This window comes from Rosa rugosa, chromosome 3 (genome assembly GCF_958449725.1).
Source record: "Rosa rugosa chromosome 3, drRosRugo1.1, whole genome shotgun sequence".
Lineage (NCBI taxonomy): Eukaryota > Viridiplantae > Streptophyta > Magnoliopsida > Rosales > Rosaceae > Rosa > Rosa rugosa.
In genome coordinates this window covers 46426047-46446084 of record NC_084822.1, presented here as the reverse complement: position 1 = coordinate 46446084, position 20038 = coordinate 46426047, and the positions used below count along the sequence as shown (strand labels likewise).

Sequence of the window (20038 nt, the reverse complement as noted above, 5' to 3'; positions counted from 1 at the left end):
AATAAGTCAGATGTCTACACTACGTGCGTACGTGTAACTACTAATGGTACCGCAATAACTAGCTAAGCTTGCTAGCTAGAGGCAGATTTCACTTGGCTGGAAATGTGAATGGATATTAAGCTTTGCCTAGTGCTTTTCTTCAAGATTGTTGATTCTAGCGAGTGTCGTTATTCATTCACATTGAAATCGACCTAGAAAACAAAGCAGCAACATCGACATACAATTATGTGATTAATTAATCTGCCAAAATTTAAAATAAGAAGCCAGTAATTGACGTTTTTGGTTCTCTTCGATCATTTTGAAGTAATAGGACAAATGGTTTCGGCAGCTCTCAAAGTAATATAACTATGTGTGTGAACCGGGAGAGTATTGCGTAGGTTTGAATTAAAGTAAGTAATTTCCAACTAGGGTGGGAATCATGGTAAAATACAAAGATATCTGGTCAGTAAATTGTTAGTTATGAAAGCATGATAGACAAAGAAATCAAATTACGTTGAAATAGTCTTGAAAAGCTTGCAGTTGCTTCTTAAAATGCAGTGATTCTTTGAAACTAAGAAATTAACCCTATCTTCAATAGTTATATATTTCTTACTGTCTAAACCATACTTTAAATAGAAGCTAAAAGCTACAGCGAATGGCTATAGGTAAGTTTGATGAGGACATTGGTTAGACTTTAGTCAAGAAATTAATTTATGGTCCTCCAAGTTAAATTCACTGAATACAAGGAATATTCATATTTAATTCCCCAAAACCCACCTCTTTTGGTCAATATAACTATTTTCTAGCCATGCCACTATTTTCTTTGCTCTAATTTTTAGGGTTTATATATATATTGAGGTCCTAGGTTGATTTTGTTTCTTTGACTCTAATCTTTTCCTTAATAGGATGGAGATTAAGAGCATCGATGCCAATGTGCCAGATAATTTATCTATGGTTTACATGCTTAAGAAAACAAATTTCCTAGAAGCTAGAGTGAGTATTTGAAAATAATAAAATGTTTGAATTAGGGTTTTTCATTTGATTAGAGAAGAGAAGGAATTGAAATATAGTAGACTAACAATGAAGAATCTCCATTAGTCACATTTCACCAAGAAAAGATTAAGAAAATGAATGAGGAAAACAATGGAATACTATAAGGCTATATATCAATTTTGTATTACCCAACAAGTCAAGGGCATTTGGTAATTAACTTGATTAGGGGTTTTTGCAATGATGTGTTGTTGTGAAGGCACTATATATAATTGTATAAGGCCAAAGAAGACCTGGTTCCAAAGCCAAGTCTGATTGCTCACAACAGTGAATCTATTGCTTATCATGACCACTGTGCACCGGAAATGAAGCAGATTTCTCTGGTTTTGTCTTCCTCGATCTATTCCCAAAAGCAAAATCCTGATTTTTCAGTTCACCAACAACAAGCTAAGCTAAGCTAAACCCTCCTTCTAGCTAAGCACCGACAACAAAGGAAATAGAAAGCAACAGATCGAAACTAAGAGTGTAGTGCGGGAAAGGGACAAGCTGGGCTAGATAATTGTTTCTTAAAGTTCAAAATGTCAAATATTACAGGTGATATTGAAGAAGGTAGCTTCTCCTCTGGGAACACAGCCGGGGAAGAAGTTCATCAAGAAAAGCAGCTGCAAAATCACTTGCATGGCTCCAACTCCGGTGGAGGTTCCGGCGGGGGGAGGAGTAACAGCAATGGCTCTGTCACTACCCAACAGCAACAGCAGCAGCCAACCAAGAAGAAGAGAAACCTTCCCGGAACTCCAGGCAATTATTCAATCTCTTCCCCAACACCCATGAAATTATAGTATGAGTTTCTTAATTTTCTGTTTGCTTAACTACCAAGGAGGCAGAGTACTGAGAGTAGAGATTCCAATAGTAACCTTAGATATATAGGTAGATAAGTAATCTCGATCTACTACTAGAGCTGCGATATCTTTACATGCTAAAACTCCTTGTTCGATCGGCGAATGGAACCATTCGTGCATAACTCGTGGTCATACATAAGAAAAATAGAGATTTTCTTAACAAACTTACATATATGTGTCAAGGTGGATTTGATTCAGCGCAGAAGAAAAGGTTTTTCAAACTTGAGTTGTAATCTTTATTAAAGATCAAAACTTTTTGAAGAACTGTTGCCCTGTGAGTACACAATTATTGCTTTCAGATATTTTACAAGATCTTGGGGAGAAGTACTGTTCTGTCATGAGCTACCCAGCAACTTACTGTGTCTACACATGACATGATGTTTTGATATTCCTCATTCTATAGTCTATACATTTTTTTAGTTGAATTAAACAACGTTATATTTGCTAATTAATTAACTATGTAACTTTACATGATCACAGATCCGAGTGCAGAAGTTATTGCTCTATCACCAACGACTCTAATGGCGACGAACCGATTTGTGTGTGAGATCTGCAACAAAGGGTTTCAGAGAGACCAGAACCTTCAGCTTCACAGGCGAGGCCATAACCTTCCATGGAAGCTGAGGCAAAGAACCAGCACTGAGGTTAGGAAAAGGGTTTACATATGCCCTGAGCCAACCTGCGTCCACCACAACCCGGCTCGTGCTTTAGGAGATCTTACTGGCATTAAAAAGCACTTTAGCCGAAAACACGGTGAGAAAAAGTGGAAATGTGACAAGTGCTCCAAGAAATATGCAGTGCAGTCAGACTGGAAGGCTCATCAGAAGACTTGCGGCACTAGGGAATACAAATGTGATTGTGGAACCATCTTTTCCAGGTACTAATTAATTCATAGTTGATTAATTATGTTAATTAACTTCCTAACCAACCAAATAATTAAGGCATATATACAATATGGTTTAGGGGCTGCATTTGACATATATTGCATCTGCATGTGCATGAAAGGTATCTGGAAAGGTATATATATAATTGCTTGGGATCATCAAAGCTCATATATATTTTTCGGATCATCAATTCTCACTTAACTAAAGAATATATGATCCGTGTTCAAATAAATGGCAGCTCAGTTAATTTACATAGCGTTATTGTTTGATCTCGTTGTTTGTGATTAGCCCACTTTTAATAGCTTAATTAAATGTTTCAATTTAGCCATCGCATAATGTTAGAGTTTAAGTTGCCGATAAACCTACATTAATTAACGTTTAAAATGTAGTTGTCAACTAAAATAAGATTAAACAAACAAGTAGATCAATAGGACTATTGCAAACTGTCATTAGGTACAGTGATGCGTCACTATTGTGATTGAACCCTCCAAACTTGAACATATATTGATATATATATATATATATATTTGATGAAATGGCCGACAAACTGAAATATACATATTGACCTCTTTTTGGAAACCCTTTTAGTTTTAGGTCCCAAATCTCTTTCTTCCCATCATCACATAACACCAATATTATTAACCAAAAAGAGGTCCTCTCTAGAATGGGTCTGATATATATATATATATATATATATATATATATATATATATATATATATATATATATATATATATATAATAGTAATTAATACATTTGTGAATTGTTATCAAATCACAACCCTTGTTTCTTACACATCTAAAGTCTAAACCTCGAATATCTTGGAACATTGTGCAGGAGAGATAGCTTTATCACCCACAGAGCCTTCTGTGACGCATTGGCAGAAGAAAACAACAAAGTAAACCACGGACTCATAATGAACAACAACATGGGGACCCATAACCAAATGCCTGATCACCTCATCTCCTCCATGCCGGTGAACACCAACACCTCAATGGGAATCGGAGCTGGAGCAATCTCCGAATACAACAACTACGACCCGAAAAACCCTATGAAATCCCTCCCGGAGGATCTTGTCCCAATGCCGTTCAAGTCCATCATGAACACCAATCTCCCAGCCGGAGGAGGAATGTTTTCCAGCAGCTCCGGCTCGCTTTTCGGCTGCCCTAGAAGTGTCAACTCCTCCACCTCCTCCAACCTCCAGCTCAGCTCCAACAACAGCTCCTCCGCCGGGTTCAACTACCTTCAAGACAGCAAAAACGGGTGCGGTGGAAGCCCTAATATAACAGGTTCGGCTCAAATGTCAGCCACTGCTTTGCTCCAGAAGGCAGCTCAAATGGGCGCCACCGCCAGCAACACTACTATAAACTCCCCCATGATGCAGAAGAGCTTCGTCACCAGCATGGCGGGCCCGGAGAACCACCACCTTCTCTCCACCAACTCAATCAGCAACGTCACTCGACCGCCGTACGATCACCACCCTCACTTCCAGCAAGTCCAACAACAGCTGCCAGATCACCACCAGATGGTTGGGATGCACGGCTTCACCAACCAGCTCTTCGGTGACGCAAACGCCACTTCAGCTGCCAGCTCGGCGGCGATGAGTGACCACATGGGGATGTTCAGTCAGGTGGTGTTTAACATGGGGAGTGGAGGCAGTCACGAGCAGAACCAGGCGTTGCTGAGGAACTTGGAGCAGCAGAGGTTCGGAGGGAGCGGCGGCGAAGGAGGGGATATGACTACGCTTGATCTCTTGGGGCTCGGCGGAGGAGGAGGAGCGAGGCCTCAGCCGCAGAATTTGCATGAGCAACATCAGCAGAGGTTGGACTTGGAAGCGATGAGCCAGCCGAGAATGCCAATGATGAACCCCTTCCACCAGCAACAGCAGCGCTCGCATGGCGACTCGCCGGTGGAAAGCAACCCGTTTGGAATGTGAGCTTCTTGATCGGCTACGGAGTACTAGTACTGTATTACTGCGACTTGCTTATGAGTTATCATTTACTTGAAGAACTAGCTAGGTTTTGTTTTGCGTCTTCTTCGGCTTTAATTGCTGACAGGGTGAGGGTTCGAGTCTTTGAGAGTGGGCCTTCATTATTTGTATTGTTGTGAAGGGGCCTTGGGAATTAAGGTAAGTCAAACGTGGGTCGAGACACCCAGTCCCCATTATGTATGACCCCAATCACATTTTCAACTCTAGGAAAGTAGGATCAATATCATTTTATTCACTCAAAACACCAAAAACATGTAATTTATCCTTTTCATAAACAAGAACTCTATATATTCTTGAGAAGCTGAAAATAGTGTTTACTATGTTGCAGGGGATAAGATTTAGATAATTTTTTGCCTAACGTACTCTCAACGTCTGCACATAACCATTACATAAACGAAATACACTTTCATATTTAGTATGGTTGCACAAAATGTCTTTTACGCTAAAGCGAACTGATTAAACATTCAAAAATAATTCATAAAAAGACCAAAACGCCGTTACTGTGTTACATTTATTGGCTTTAAAAAAATTTAGCAATGCACGAGTACTTTAAACTTCTAATCCAAGTTCATCAACATCACAGCAACTGCAATAAACTTCGTGTTTCGTCACTCATCCAACAGATTTTGTGTTGGACCTTTTGTGATAAAGCCTTGAAACCCATTTTCAATTAAATGGGCCGCAGTGGGCTGGAGACGAGTCGCCGACCATAAAACGCAAAACCCTAATTCAGATGGCTTCTATATATTTGGGAGCTCAGAGCCTCCAACCCGTATCTGCCTCTGCGTTCTTCGTCTCTCTCACACTCTGTCTGTTTTGCCCCCTCCCCAGTTTCTCTGCTTCTTTCCTACACTGTCTCTGTTAATTTTTGTTTTGTGAATTAGAATTAGAAGTGTTTTTCGGTTTCTGCAAAGAAAAAGAAAAAAAAAAAGGGTTTGAGGCTGTGATGTTGATGAACTACCTATTTTATGAGGGGAGGTATTCCCTCATGATTACAAAACTACCAATGGATCCTTCTGAGCCCTCACTCTTGTTTCTTTCATCTTGTTCTTCGAATTCTTCTCTTCATTTTTTTTTTTTGGTTTTTCTTCTCAAATCTCAAGCTGTTTGAGAATCATTGACGTGATGATATAGTACTCGGAATTCCATCATGTCGATTAAAAAACTCAGACTACAATTATCTGATCAATGATTCTCAGTTTATCTGATTCTCACTCTCTCTCTCTCTTTTTTTTTTTTTCATTCTTTTCTTTTTGGTGAAATTGATGAAGTGATGATGCTCACTTTGTTTTTCAGTTTTTCGGAATATTTTCCGTATTTTTTTTTTTCAAAAACTATTTCTGATTAATGGTAGCTCACTGATACAGCATTATTACTATTATTGTGATACAAAAAAGATATTTGCTCTATTCCGTGTAAGAAACAGTAGAAAGATCTGAATTAGACCTTTCCATCGCCGATAATACAGTGCTTGAACAAATCTCTCATTGTTGCCCATTTGAAATTGGGGAAAAGAAGTTTTCAGATTAACAATACTACAAAATTGAATTACAGACAACCTTCATGTCTTAACTAATGAGGATGACACTTTATAGCATTGAAATATTACAGCAACTCAAATGATCATGTACAAATGACTGTATCCAATTATCTGTTGAAATCTGATGCTGGTCTGAATCTTTAGACCCAGAAACTAAGATTTTATTGAGTAATATGTCACAGATGCCTGCCTGCCTAGCTTCTATGTTTTCTTAGTCATGGTTGAGTTGTGGAATTGGACTTCCCAGACGTAGCTGAACGCTCACATGAATAATATTAGTTGCTGCCTTTGAAATCTCTTCTTCAGCTTCTTTTGCCACCTCTATTGCATCTCTGGAATGAGAAACATTGCTTTAAGAACCTGAAATTAGTCCAGACAGCATGAAATCACCATGTTTGGTTTACGGGATTTACCGAATCAAGATGTCTGGGGGCATCGAAACCTGGATTTGGAGAAACATCTTCCCTTGCAACAAGTGGTGCGTTACGCGCTCTACAACCATTTTCTGAAACATATGGGAAATGACATTTTGACTAGTTAGAATGTGCTCTACAGGATAATTTGGTGTTCCAACAAGAAAGAGGATAAATACCTGGGCATATCTAGATGAGATGATACTGGAAACAGCCGCATCAATGTCTTTATCCTCTGCAGCAGGAGAACTCTGGTGTGCACTTCCCGGAGATTCCTTTGGCTCATCTACACCAGGGGAAATTACTGGAAGTGCAGGATCTACAGAGACGTCAGAGCAAATTATGGGAATTAGATGATATATGAGAGTAAAAAGTTAAAAAGTAAAACCATCATTTTTATCCATCATAAATGAATCATGAGAGAGGCAGGTGAAAAATGTTATAGGGAAAGACTGGATCAAAAGAATTGCAGATTGCATGACCAATTTCAAAAGCAGGCTAGTTAAATCGTGTTTCTTACCTATGTGTATAAAAACCTCAGACACTTCAGGATGAGTTTTGTGAATATGATGACGAACCTTTTCTCCAATGTCATGTGCTGCGCTAACACTACAAAAAGGATCAACCTGCCAGCGAAAAGTATCAACTAACTTGCGTTAGACAAGAAAAATGGTGTACAAAATTTGTCAACCTCACATAGACCACTTTGAGGGCAACTTAAAGCTACATAAAGCATGAAAAAGTGTAGCACAGAAGAAGCAACCTCAATATGTACATCAAGATAAAGAGATGAACCAGCTCTCCTTCCTCTCAAGCGATGGCAACCCTGTATACAGTTGGACAGTTGAAAGATAGTTTTAAACTCAAAGCACTTCTAAACCAATTGCTAGCCTGTAATTTTACATATGACACACACACACACACACACATGCTAGAAAGCTTATTCCTGAAGCATACTAACAAGGGGAGTTTCAAAGATCAGATGAGCAGAGCAATAAATTTCTACAAACATTATACGATTTAGCAAATTTAGAGGAATCTGCTACTTACCTTCATACCCTCGACTTGTAGAATTGTTTGTTTAATAGGATCCAACTCTTTTGCGGGGATTGCAGCATCCACCAACTCCAAGACACTAGATCGCAGAAACACACAGCACACATCAGATATGGAGACACAGGTTAACAAACCAAAAATCATATAGATCCATCTTAGATTTCTTTTGGTTCATTATTTTGTTCATACTAAAACCATCTTTCGACATATATAAGTATCAGAGACAGATCATAAGTACAGAGCTATAAAATGGGTATTGGTGGTTCTCTATTTATTCACACTAGCCAATTGATTTTGTTGAATCACTATATAGCTATAAGCTCAGAGATTACCAAGTCCAATCTAAACCATCAAAATGGCTTTGCAAAAGACGATTACTAATAGTATGATTACTCGGGTAAGGAGGCTGCATAGGCTTAATAGGCCTCAGCGCCTCACCCTTTGAGTACAACAGAACCTCTAGTCCTCTGGGCAACAATCAACAAAGATAAAAATGTATGGATTTGGACTTCAGAGATCTTTAAAAGTATCTTTGTTACCACATCCATATTTGTAGGAACCAACACTTGCAACATTTTAAGCAACCATATGGATTTTGGAAGTCTAAAAAGTGTGATATATGGTGGAGATAAACTGGGGACAAAAATCAGACCTCTGGTACCCTGTTTCGATACCAGCCTTTAGGATCATGCCCGAGACAAGAAGTCCAGCAAGGGGATCTAGAAACTTCACTCCTAGGATTGAACCTCCTAAAATCAAAATGAATGAACCGAGCTCAGTTGAGGGTCACAAGATTATATTAGGTGGTGTATGAAAAATAAAAACGCATAACACAGAAAATAAAAATAAATAAGAAATAAATAGACAGAAAATATAAATGTTAACATTCTTCTGCATATAGTATATGCAGATTAATGTGATTTATTTACAAATCTTCTACCAAATATTAAATCCATATTTCAAAACAACTAGAAATAGAAATGGTACGTAGGAAAGAAAAAGAAAAAAAAAGTGCCTCACCAACTCCGACGAGAGCAACTACTGACGAAATGGCATCTGCACGATGATGCCATGCATTTGCTTTCATCAGTCCACTACCTTGTTTCTCTCCTGCCCGTTTTGTGATCCAGTATAGCCTGGAAGTAAAAAAGGAATACGCATTGGGGGAGAAGGAGAGCAGGAAGCAAATTCAAAAATGAGCATAGAGATTGAGCTGGTTAATCATAAGTACGAAGCACCAACGATTTAATAACTCTCTCTACATAGCTCTGATAAGTTTGCTTAATCATAGTGCATATGAAAAACCATTGACTGGAGAAAGCAAGAGATACACCAACAAATAAGAAACACATGGAGGCACAAGGAATAATTAGGAAACCTAATATATTCTTTCTGCTTTTTAATGACATGTAACAGGAGCTAACATCAGTATTTATAAGTTTGGTACCCTTCTTTGACACCAATCGAGAGAACCATCATGCCCAAAGCTAGGGTTGGGTGCTCCATGTCAACTCCATGGTGATGTCCGCTATGGTGCTGGTTATGATGTGTCAATGACTGACTAACTACTTCTGGATTTGCTGAGTACAATCCCTGCACAAGGAAGATAACGGTTTCTAAGGACTAATACAGAACGAATAACTGATTTAGTACCAAAAGACCAGCTGACAACAATCTGTTAAACTGTAACGGATATCAATACTGTTCTTTGAGGACATGGAGATATATAGCGGTTATTTACCATCAAAATATCCAAAGCATGCCAAGCAATGCCACCAGCAGTTCCCAACAGCATACAAGAGATTCCAAGTGCTCCTAGCGTCTCAAATTTACCATGTCCTGGAAAAGCAAAGTGAAACAAGGAGACAATTGTAACAAACACAAACGAAAATGACAATAAAAAACCGTATAATGCATAATCGAAGATCAATTGAGTAGCGTGTAGGTACAAATCAAGAGTGACCATATGGGTGTTCTTTGTCTCTCGGAGCCTTTGCAACTTTAAACGACAATAGCGCAATGCTGCTAAGAACCTGCATTACAGTACCATGGATTCTAATCAGCATAGAAATGAACAAACCAAGAAAAGACTCTCACACATTAATTAAGCTCCTAAATATAATTAGGCAAATTTTTGTTTTAACACAATCAGATGAATTAGCACAATTCAAAGACTTACAATTTAACCAAGAAAAACAAAATTCCAACTGTAAAAAATAAGAATTTACCACGTCGGAGACTGAATGGGCGGCGTCGGCAATTATGGCGGTGCTTCCAGATAAGTAACCAGTCAAAGCTTTTCCGGAAGCGAGACCAATATCAGCAGCCAATCCCAGCCGGAAGATCTTCTCGCCCTCTTTGCCATAATCCTCCTCAGGGCCGTGGGAATGGCCCAAATGCCATCTTCTGGGAATTGAGTAAATCGGGTTTTGATGGAGAATCAAAGAATGGTCTTGGAGATGGGAATTGAGGGTTTGGGAGATTATTGTGGGGTGTGGGTGAGAATGCTTGGGTATGTATAGAGCAGCCAGCCTTGTGCGTATGGAATTGAGATTCTGAAATCTGAATCCCATAGTTGAAGCTTGAAGGAGATCGTTCAGGATGAATTCTTGATCAGAACCAAAATGCGTTGTGTATTTGATTTGGGGTTTTTCTGGTTCTGAGAAAAGGGAGCTTGAGCTACAAGTCTGGAACCCAGTGTGCCTGTGGTGCAGCATCAATGGAATTAGCCTTTTGAGTTTACTTTTGGGCTTAATGGGTGGGGCATGTGCTCACTCTTATGACCTGTTTATCTAGACCAGCCCAAAATCTTTTAATCAATACCGATACTAACGTTGACATTAGAAACTCGAACTTTGCTCACTTCAGGGACAGTTTTTAAAAATTGGGGTGAGGAACAAGTGAATCTGACGGCTGAAAGCAAAAGCACAGTTTTGAGTTGTTATAATTTCAGTTTTGATTCATATCTCCCTATCTCTCTCATTCTTTCTCTCTCTAATTCATTTTCAATCCCATTTAACTTTAGTAAACGCCATTTGAAATCTTTTCACTTTCGACATTATACACCTCAAAACCAGGAGGTCCATATGGTCCAATTTCACTCTTTATGCAATTGTTATCTTAATTGAAGTACAGAGAATCTTTAAACTTCGAAGCAAAAATTGATACCCAAGAGTTATCTCCCACCAATAGAGTTTAGGTGTAAAGGTACGAATAGAAGCAAGTACTCTCTTAAAACCAAAAATTAGGAAAAAAACAAAAACCAAAACCGGATCGGTAGAACCAAACCCAGAACCCAGAACCCACGAACCCGGATCCGCAAAATACAAGCGCCAATTAGCGCTCGTGCGATGTGGACATATATGGGTTTTACTCTTCTACTCTGCTTCTACCCTGTTCCTCTCTCTCTCTCCCTCTCTCTCTCTCTCTTGTTTCGTCAAAGCTTAACCCTAACTCTATCTCCAGGGCCAGTAATTAAAATCCACCTGCTTTCGAAGTCTTCATGCCCTACATTCCAATTCCCAAATTCAACCTTCGAGGTCGTCGGCAATGGAGGATCTCTCTGAGCTAAAGATTGGGAATTCCGTCGAGTCCTTCCACAAGTTCGTCGACTCGCAGAGGGAGCTCTTCCACCGCCAGATCGATGAGCTCCAGAAAATCGTCGTCACCCAATGCAAGCTCACCGGCGCCAATCCTCTCTCCCAAGAGATGGTGCGTTTTCGAATTTCGATTCTTTTCTGCGTTTTTTTTTTTTTTTTGCTGAGAAAATTTAGAGCAAAACTGAATTAGCTCTTTCTTCTTTATTTTCAGAGAAAGATAGTTATAATGCTGTGTTTGTTTGGCTTGTGCAGGCAGCTGGTGCTCTTTCTATTAATATTGGTAAGTCCTGGAATTGGGATTGCTAATTGTGCTTAATAGTTGATTTGTTTTTGGATTTGCTCATTTAGCTTTAGTGCATAAGCTGCTAGGTATCTATTTTTGGTCCTGCTGTGATTTGTCTGTTGCCCAATTTTTATGCTGTTGGGTGTTTGCAGGAAAAAGACCTAGAGATTTGTTAAATCCAAAGGCTATCAAGTATATGCAATCCGTTTTTTCTATTAAAGATGCGATTACGAAGAAGGAATCTCGGGAGATCAGTGCGCTGTTCGGGGTTTCTGTCTCACAGGTTGTTGTTCATGTAGTTGATTTTTAGGGCTACCCTAGGTTATTTCGTGATACATTCTTGGCATCTCCCATGGATGCCAGTGAGGATCAAATTGATAATAAGATGTGCCATTACGCATGTATTAATGGCAGTTTTAGGGTTGTTTAACTATGCCCAAGATGACATTTTCCACCAGTGTTGTACTTTTTAATGGTGGAGACTAGAGAGTGAGAGGTTTATGATTTACAACATCATGTTTTCATATATCTTTTATTCTTTTAGTCATGATGTCTTCATGTATCTGGATCAACATATTTGCTTTTGATTGTTTCTGACTTGTGTTCCAATTGATTCATAGGTTCGTGATTTTTTTAATAGTCAACGATCCAGAGTTAGAAAAATAGTTCAGTTGTCAAGGGAGAAGGCCATCAGATCCACTGAACAGAAAGAATTGCTGGAGGTGGTGCCGACAAGCTCTGATCCATTGATACCAATTAATCCCCTTCCTTTAAACACTATTGATCCGTCCAATGTTGAGGATGCACCATCTTGCTCAACACAAGATGATACTCTTTCTGGACTAGATGACGTTGATAAACATTTTGTTGAAAATATTTTCAACTTGATGCGGAAAGAAGAAACATTTTCTGGGCAAGTGAAAGTGTTAGAGTTGATATTGCGGATACAAAATTCTTCAGTATTATGCTGGTACATGCAAACCACCTTATAGGTTTAATACTATGTCTCTGTTGTCTCTTTTCATGATCCAGACATCCACTTGTATACATGCAGGTTTTTATCTAAAGGTGGCGTGATGATTTTAGTAACATGGTTGACACAAGCAGCTGATGAAGAACAAACGAGTGTTCTGCTTGTCATCTTAAAGGTATTTGTTGATCTGGAATTCATTCTGTCATTTATCCCGTGTTATTGTTGCATAAGAAGTAATAATTAACTGATGCACAGGTTCTTTGCCATTTGCCTCTATCCAAAGCTCTTCCTGTTCATATGTCAGCCATACTGCAAAGTGTTAATAGACTGCGGTTTTACAGGACATCAGGTGGGCTTTTCTTTTGATACTTATTCAAGGTTTAATAGAGCTAAAAAAGAGGCTTCTGCATGTGCACAATGATTTCCATTTCTGTGTCTCTAAGTTTTAATACATAAGCAATTCCATATGTGGTTTAGCTGTCTTTTTCTGTACACAATGAGGTTTTAAAGATCTTGGATCTGAAATTTGTTCCAGGTCGACTATATAGTATATTTGAATAATATGCAATTTTTTATGTGATTCAGCTGTTCTTTTTATACATCATGAAAATTTTGAATCTCATTTATCTAATTTGAACATCAGAAATATCAAACAGGGCAAGGGTTTTGTTATCAAGATGGAGCAAGTCTTTAGCAAGAAGTCAAGCTTTGAAGAAACCAAATGGCATGAAAACATCTAATGATTCACAAGAATTAGCATTGCTGAAGCGAAGGCAAGGATCTCTTTTCCTCCCCTGGGAGTAAACATTTGTTTAATCGATTTCTAATGATCTCTTATAATTTTCTGCAGTATTGATGAAGCTATAGGCGATGATCCATGGAATTCAAATGGTGATGTTAACGTAAGTTCTTCATAGAATAAATAAATAGTTCAAGTTGGTTCAAATTCCTCACCATTTTCTGATTGGTCCTCTTTGTTATACAGGAAGACATCCTTGCATTGCCGTTTGAAAGTGCAGATAAATTAAGGTACAAAAGTTTCTATTTTCTGACATACATTTCACGAGGATAGTAACATTTCTATGTTTTGCGATTCCTAAGTATTTTTTGTTTTACTTTTCAGGAAATCGGAGTCTTCAGAACCAATGAAGCTATTGACAGCATCATCAGATGATTCTAATAAGAAACACATCCTAGGTGTATCTTCATCCCGTATCCTCCATATTGATTTTGTCATATTTCTTTCCCAAGTGATGCGTTAATACAATTTACTTTTGCAAATCAAAACTAATATTCATTAGTTAAGAAAGAAGACTTCTAGCAATAACAAGTTTCACTTCCCATCTTGGTCCCAAAATAAGCTTAGGAAAGATAGTAAAGTTCAAATAGCTCCCCCTTCTTGCCTTGTTACAGTATTTAGTCCCTTATACTTCTAGTGTTTTACCATGTTCCCAAATATGGCTGCCCTAAAAAGAGAACTGTTATAAATGATTCATATAAGGTTTTTTTTAACTTTAATACATTCAAAATTCATTTCCTTAACTAGTAACAGAATTTAGAGGACGCAGAAAAGTTCAATTGGTGGAACAGCCCGGCCAAAAAACAGCGGGGAGAAGTTCACAGGTTGCAAAAACAACACCTGTCAGTCAGGCTCGCCCAATGTCTGTTGATGATATCCAAAAAGCAAAATTGCGAGCACAATATATGCAGAGCAAGTATGGAAAGTCTGCTTCCTCTAATGAAAATAAAGAAGTGAAGGCTGAAGGCGTGAACAAACCTCCAATCGCTCAGGCCAGCATTTTACCTGTAGTACCTAATGTTCCAGTTCGGTCTAGTATTGAGGAATCCAAGAAACCTGTGACACTTCCTTTGAAAGAGAGGGAAACTCCTGATATAAGTTTACAGCCTATTGGGAGTTTCCAGACTATTGCTCCAAAGCTGAAAACGGATATGAAGGAGCACATCTGGGAGAAGTGCAGGAGAGTCCAGGTGCCGTGGAAGACACCACCAGGTACATATGCTTTTAGTAGATCTTTGTTGGTTCTTTGGATCCTTTGCTCATGATATCAGTGCAAAAGCAGTAGGCAAAGGAAAAAAAATGGAGATTTTTCTCAATGATTGGAGATTAGTTGAGAGAGGAGCTTTAGCCTTTCCAATAATTTCGTAGAGGGAGAATTATTTGTTTGAGTCTCTTTTTAACTATGTTTGCTGACTTAGATGAATAGGATGGACTAACCCCGAACTGTATTTTTCCATGGAAAACTGGAGTCTTAATTCAGTTCTGTTTAATTGATTTGATAAAAATGGTCTACTGTCTAGTGTGAATTGATAGAGGTTATATTCTTCTTTAAATTTTGTGCCGGCACAGCTACTGTTTGGGATTTCTACTGCTATAAATACGAAATATATGGGTGACTTCTTTTGAATCATGAAAAATTAATAATTGGGCCGCAAAGGACACTTCCATAGTGGATTTAATCTTAAAATCATATTTGGTGTCGATTTCTTACCAGAATGTCTACACAAGATACAAAATGAGTTGAAAACTCAATCTTAGAGCAGTTGATTATGGCTCTTAAAATTCAATAAAACTCGGACTCAGTATGGTTGGATTTTGTATCGCTGTACAGAATGTGGCAGTCCAGGCATATGTATTATTTAAGCATAGAGCAAGAGGGTTGGAGGATGACATTTTCCCCATTTGACAGTTGCTGGGTGTTAATGGTGCCTGAGTTGAGTGGGTGTTGTATGCCAGATAAAAATGGGATATTCAGTTTTGTTTTCTAATCATTTTAATTTTTTGAAGTAAGTTACTTAATTTCACATATTCGCTTCTGTTCCATCACATTTTTTGAAATAATGTGATGTCATATTTTGAGGTTTTGTTTCACACACTATACTGTAAATTTCTGTATAGATGTTCATGTGGTGTTTCAATTCCCCAGATTGCTTTCATCTTATGAATTTTGAACACGATTTGAATCAGATAAGATTGAACAACATTGGCCAGAAAGACGGTTGGTTCTGATAGGATTTGGATAATCTTTTCTCTGATATGGATCCTTTGCATGTATGGAAGCAAATCCTGGATGATTATCATGGGTTATGTGAGATCCAATCTGTGTGTTGCTGCTACTAATTTGGGGCTGAAAACTATACGAAGCAGGCTAAATTAATTGTATTATCATAAGTCTTGATTTATTAGCATGAAATTATGAATGAGGGGTTTTTACTGATGTTTGGCCTGACCCTGAATATAAACCAGTTGCTCGGCGAGCTTGTTAATTCAGAATACTTATATGGCTTGACTGTGCGAGGTCGCCATGAAACTGTGGTAGCATGCTTGAATTTAAGCTATATCTTCATAAAGACTATTAGGTCTCTTAAATTTTAGAAGGGAAGCAACTGTTGGGCAGTTTCCCATATAACCAATAATCTGGCCCAATCATCTCCATTTAAGCATTCACAGTAATTGGATTTTGGACGTTCATCTCTTACAGGATGGAAAAAGCTCACAGATATAATGATGATGTCATCTATTGTTATTAATATTTGATTTCCATTTTAATCTTCTCTCTTCTCCCCCTATCTTGTTAAATACTAAAATGATCAACCTCAAGATTCTTAGCCCAAAAGTTATCTGTCTTCATCATGTTTTTTCTCTTCTACTCGTGATTTCATTTGGTGGTTGTCCTCTTTGGTTAGTTGACAGCTTTGTGAGGTTTTAAGAAACATGATGAATCTTTTCTTTATGCCCTTTCATTTCCTTTCTGCAGAAATAAAACTTAATCCAGGATGGAGGGTTGGAGGTGGTGAGAATGGCAAAGAAATGGAAGTCCAGAAAAACAGAAACCACCGCGAGCAAGAAACTATCTACAAGACATTCAAGGAGATACCACCTAACCCGAAGGAACCTTGGGACATTGAAATGGTCTATGATGACTCATTGACTCCAGTAATACCAACAGAACAGCCGCCTGACACTGACTGTACTGAAACACAACCTTCCCATAGTCGAGAAGTAAATAATGCAGCAGAAACGTTGGTTGTTCCTTCTCAAGGAGTAAACAGTGTTGTTTCTATGGTGCCGCTAACTAATATGGCAAGCAGCACAGATGAACCAGATCTAGAGCTGCTCGCTGTGCTGCTAAAAAATCCAGAATTGGTGTTTGCCTTGACTTCTGGGCAGGCTGGTAACTTGTCCAGTGAGGATACAGTAAAATTGCTGGATATGATTAAGGCTGGTGGGGCTGGTTTCGCTGGTAATTTAAATGGGTTAGCTAGTAAAATGGAGGAGAAGGTTGAAGTTTCTCTTCCATCCCCAACACCTTCAAGCAACCCTGGAACGGTGCGTTACTCGGGCTCATTATGCAATTTTAGCCAGAACTTGTATACATTACATTCCAGTTTTTCACTAGCAGTATGTACAGTACAGTCTCCTTCTTCTCCTCCTCTCCTAGTCTTTTCTGCCCTAGAATCCTGACGGCAAAGCACATCGAAAATCAAAATGATAATTTTGGCGGAATTCCATGAGATATTGCTAAAAAGTAATCCCAACTATAGGTGTGGCCATCAATGAAACAAGTGGCAAATTGTGAGTTAGGGGAAGGTCTTAGTCTTCTGGTGCATCCCATTGTTCTTTATAGGTAGTGGAGCTCCGCTGTTGTGAATGGTGATTGGTAGACCTCTGTGGATTGGTTCATGGACATGCGTCTGCATGTCAAAATAGGAAAATTATGATTGATAAAATTGTTGAAATTATTTATAATGTTTTTTTTTTCTTTGGCCCGTCAACTATTTTTGACTCAATTATCCATACTTGAGCTGATTGTTCTTTTTCTCCTGTTTATTGAATTCACAGAGTGGATGGAGACCAGAAGCTACTAGAAATGCATTTTCCCAACAAAACTCGATGCAGAACAGAGTGAGCCCTGGTTACAGTTCACCAGCAATGGCGGCCAACAGCAACTTGGTGCTTTCACAGCTTCCATCTGCTCTTACTAGTCCTCTACCGCAGCGATTATCGGCTGCCCAACAAGCAGTACCTGCATACTCACCAGAGCACGTCCATCAATTTCCCCATACTACAACCGTACCATCACACTTGCAGCATAACTATTCGAACATGGCTGTTCCTTCTGTTTGGGGTGAAAGCACAAGTAATGGCAAACCAGGCCCGTCGTATAACTCATATAATGTTGCAGCGGAAAGGCAACCCAACTCGCTCCCACCGCCCTTCTTGTCCAATCTGACACACCAACAAAGACGCTCGCCGCAACCACTGCAACAACAAACCCATTACTCCGATTCTCCCCATTATTCTGAGTCTCCCCATTACTCTGAGTCGCCTTATTTCTCTAAACCACCAACTGGGAAACCAGTCCCTCTGTCTGATTCATGGAGAGCTGGTAGGCAGGGTAACTATCATTATTTAGAGAACCAAAATCAGTACTACAATGCACCATCATATGGAGGACCTTTGCAGCAGCAACCTCAGTTGAGGTCGGGTCCTCCTTATGAAGGAAACGAATATGCGAACAATGGAGGAGGTTTTGAATCGTGGAGTCCTCCAGAGGATAGTCCGGCTAGAAATGCCGATTATAATATGCATGGAAGAAACGCGTACAGGCCTACTGACAGGTCGAGGCAAAGGAATACTCAGACTCCTGGATACCGAGATTATAGTAGGCAGGGACACAGGTGGCTGGACCGCGGCAGACACTGACTCACTGAGTTGATTAACATTGGGAGTGAGACACCTGAGGGTGGATGTTTGTTAATAATGGAGCATGGATTGGTAGGGGCACTGAGTCTCTGAGATTTGAGATCAGCGGAGCATTGAAACCAGTAGAGCTTGTAAAAACCATTATTGACTGTGAGCGCCTGTGAAACAAAAAGGAAAGACTGATTCTGACCGAACTTGGATCGAAATATTCATAACTAAACAGCTAAAATTTTGGCAACTTGTTTATTCCTCCACTTTGGGCCAAACCTATGGACTATGAAAGTTGAATTGGGGTTGCTTTGACCACTTTTCCGGCCCTTTGCTTCCCTTCCGGAAAATGGTCCACAGTACAATAGGAACGTAAAAAAATGGTGTGCTGCCAAGAGCACTAATCCCAGATTCAATGTCAATTACTCAGTTAGCTTGAACGACCCTTTAGGCTATTGGGGCCATTTAATTTGATAAGACAAACGGATTGTTTTTTTCTGTTTTTTTCTTTTAAGAAAAGGTAAGCCAGTTTGCGACCAGATTTGAGCTTTGAACTTTATTGTCGTTAAGTAGTCTAGTGTTCTATGATCAAAGCTATGGAACTACGAATGTACCTTGTGTCTCGATATCATTATGATATTGTTGTACAAACATTTCAATATTTCATGACATACCGTGCATCTTCACTAAGATGTAGACAAACATTTCTCAAGTTAATGTGATTAAAGTTGATCTTCATAGGAAACTATTTTATAATTGAGTGCGACATTTTGTCCGGTACTTTTAAACATTGGAGAGTGATATTCACACTCTCAATCTTACAACTCACGTTCAATGTTTCTTTTTTTAGTATCTTAACATCACACTTTTACAATTGACACTAAAAAAATATAAAACTTGAGATAATAAAAAAAAATATGGAGTGTGGATTGTAAAATTAGGAGTGTGAATTTCACTTCTCCCATTTTAGTTATTGAATGATGTGATTGAAAGAACTTCTAATGAGGATCACTAAAATGAGTATTTTCTAATCAACGATTGGGATTTGGGACTCACTTTTCCATTACATTACAGCAAATCCTAAATATTTATGTATGTATGAGTAGATCACTTCTGATTTTTTTTTTTTTAAATTGCTAATCGTTAAGGTACTGAACTAAATCAAATCAATGAATGAACCAAATTTGTCAAACTTGAACCATTCATGTTCATAAATGATAAATCATGATTATAGATGCTTTAAGGATTTTTGATTTAGTTGAAAAATTGCATAAATGATTTACACATGAACATCCAAGAATCTAATGGTTGATTTGTCGAAAGTTAATTGAAAAGTGGGTCTTACGAAAAAGTCTTCATTTTAATGGTCCTTATTAGAACCACTCACTGAGGTGATCTTCTAAAATTTCTAGCATTTGGGCTTAATTAATGAATTATTACTTGACCCAAAAAAAATGAGGCTATTTAAAATTTTTTGTATTTTTTGATTGGCGAATGAAACATGATTTTGTGATATTAACTAACACCTAACTAACACCTTGTTGAATATAAATGTCTTTTACCTCTGTATCAATGGCTAGTGTGTAATTAACCTTACCTAAATTACACTTGCAAATTATCCATCCGGATCATCCTAATTTCTTAGTAATCTATACTATTATTAAGAGAAGAGGCTTTGTTAGCCAAAATTGAAAATTTTGACAGATTTAACCCTAAAAT

At 38.5% G+C, this 20038-nt stretch overlaps 3 protein-coding genes and 2 non-coding genes across 5 annotated transcripts; 4 read left to right on the top strand and 1 right to left on the bottom strand.

The window, feature by feature from the left end:
• The first annotated feature begins 1241 nt into the window (after positions 1-1241).
• On the top strand, positions 1242-4968 carry LOC133740891 (zinc finger protein GAI-ASSOCIATED FACTOR 1-like). Its single transcript, XM_062168835.1, has 3 exons — positions 1242-1767; positions 2349-2745; positions 3590-4968. The coding sequence occupies exons 1-3, from the start codon at positions 1548-1550 to the stop codon at positions 4686-4688; spliced, it is 1716 nt and encodes a 571-aa protein (XP_062024819.1). The 5' UTR covers positions 1242-1547; the 3' UTR covers positions 4689-4968.
• Positions 4969-5676: 708 nt separating this feature from the next.
• On the top strand, positions 5677-5770 carry LOC133741552 (small nucleolar RNA R41). Its single transcript, XR_009861998.1, has one exon. It is a non-coding gene; the product is annotated as a small nucleolar RNA R41 (small nucleolar RNA).
• An 87-nt stretch (positions 5771-5857) lies between these two features.
• On the top strand, positions 5858-5933 carry LOC133741563 (small nucleolar RNA Z155). Its single transcript, XR_009862008.1, has one exon. It is a non-coding gene; the product is annotated as a small nucleolar RNA Z155 (small nucleolar RNA).
• A 280-nt stretch (positions 5934-6213) lies between these two features.
• LOC133741033 (metal tolerance protein 2) lies at positions 6214-10511 on the bottom strand. The gene is made up of 12 exons (XM_062168967.1): positions 9980-10511; positions 9715-9784; positions 9493-9590; positions 9199-9344; positions 8772-8887; positions 8404-8500; positions 7746-7830; positions 7459-7521; positions 7216-7321; positions 6875-7014; positions 6696-6787; positions 6214-6614 (listed from the first exon to the last, which is right to left on the bottom strand). Exons 1-12 carry the CDS (start codon positions 10466-10468, stop codon positions 6494-6496), a joined length of 1623 nt encoding a protein of 540 aa, XP_062024951.1. The 5' UTR covers positions 10469-10511; the 3' UTR covers positions 6214-6493.
• A 610-nt stretch (positions 10512-11121) lies between these two features.
• On the top strand, positions 11122-18873 carry LOC133736312 (homeobox protein LUMINIDEPENDENS). The gene is made up of 13 exons (XM_062163761.1): positions 11122-11462; positions 11603-11630; positions 11786-11916; positions 12254-12603; positions 12688-12781; positions 12862-12955; positions 13250-13379; positions 13457-13508; positions 13592-13635; positions 13730-13818; positions 14159-14617; positions 16383-16954; positions 17468-18873. Exons 1-13 carry the CDS (start codon positions 11301-11303, stop codon positions 18329-18331), a joined length of 3069 nt encoding a protein of 1022 aa, XP_062019745.1. The 5' UTR covers positions 11122-11300; the 3' UTR covers positions 18332-18873.
• Positions 18874-20038: the final 1165 nt, after the last annotated feature.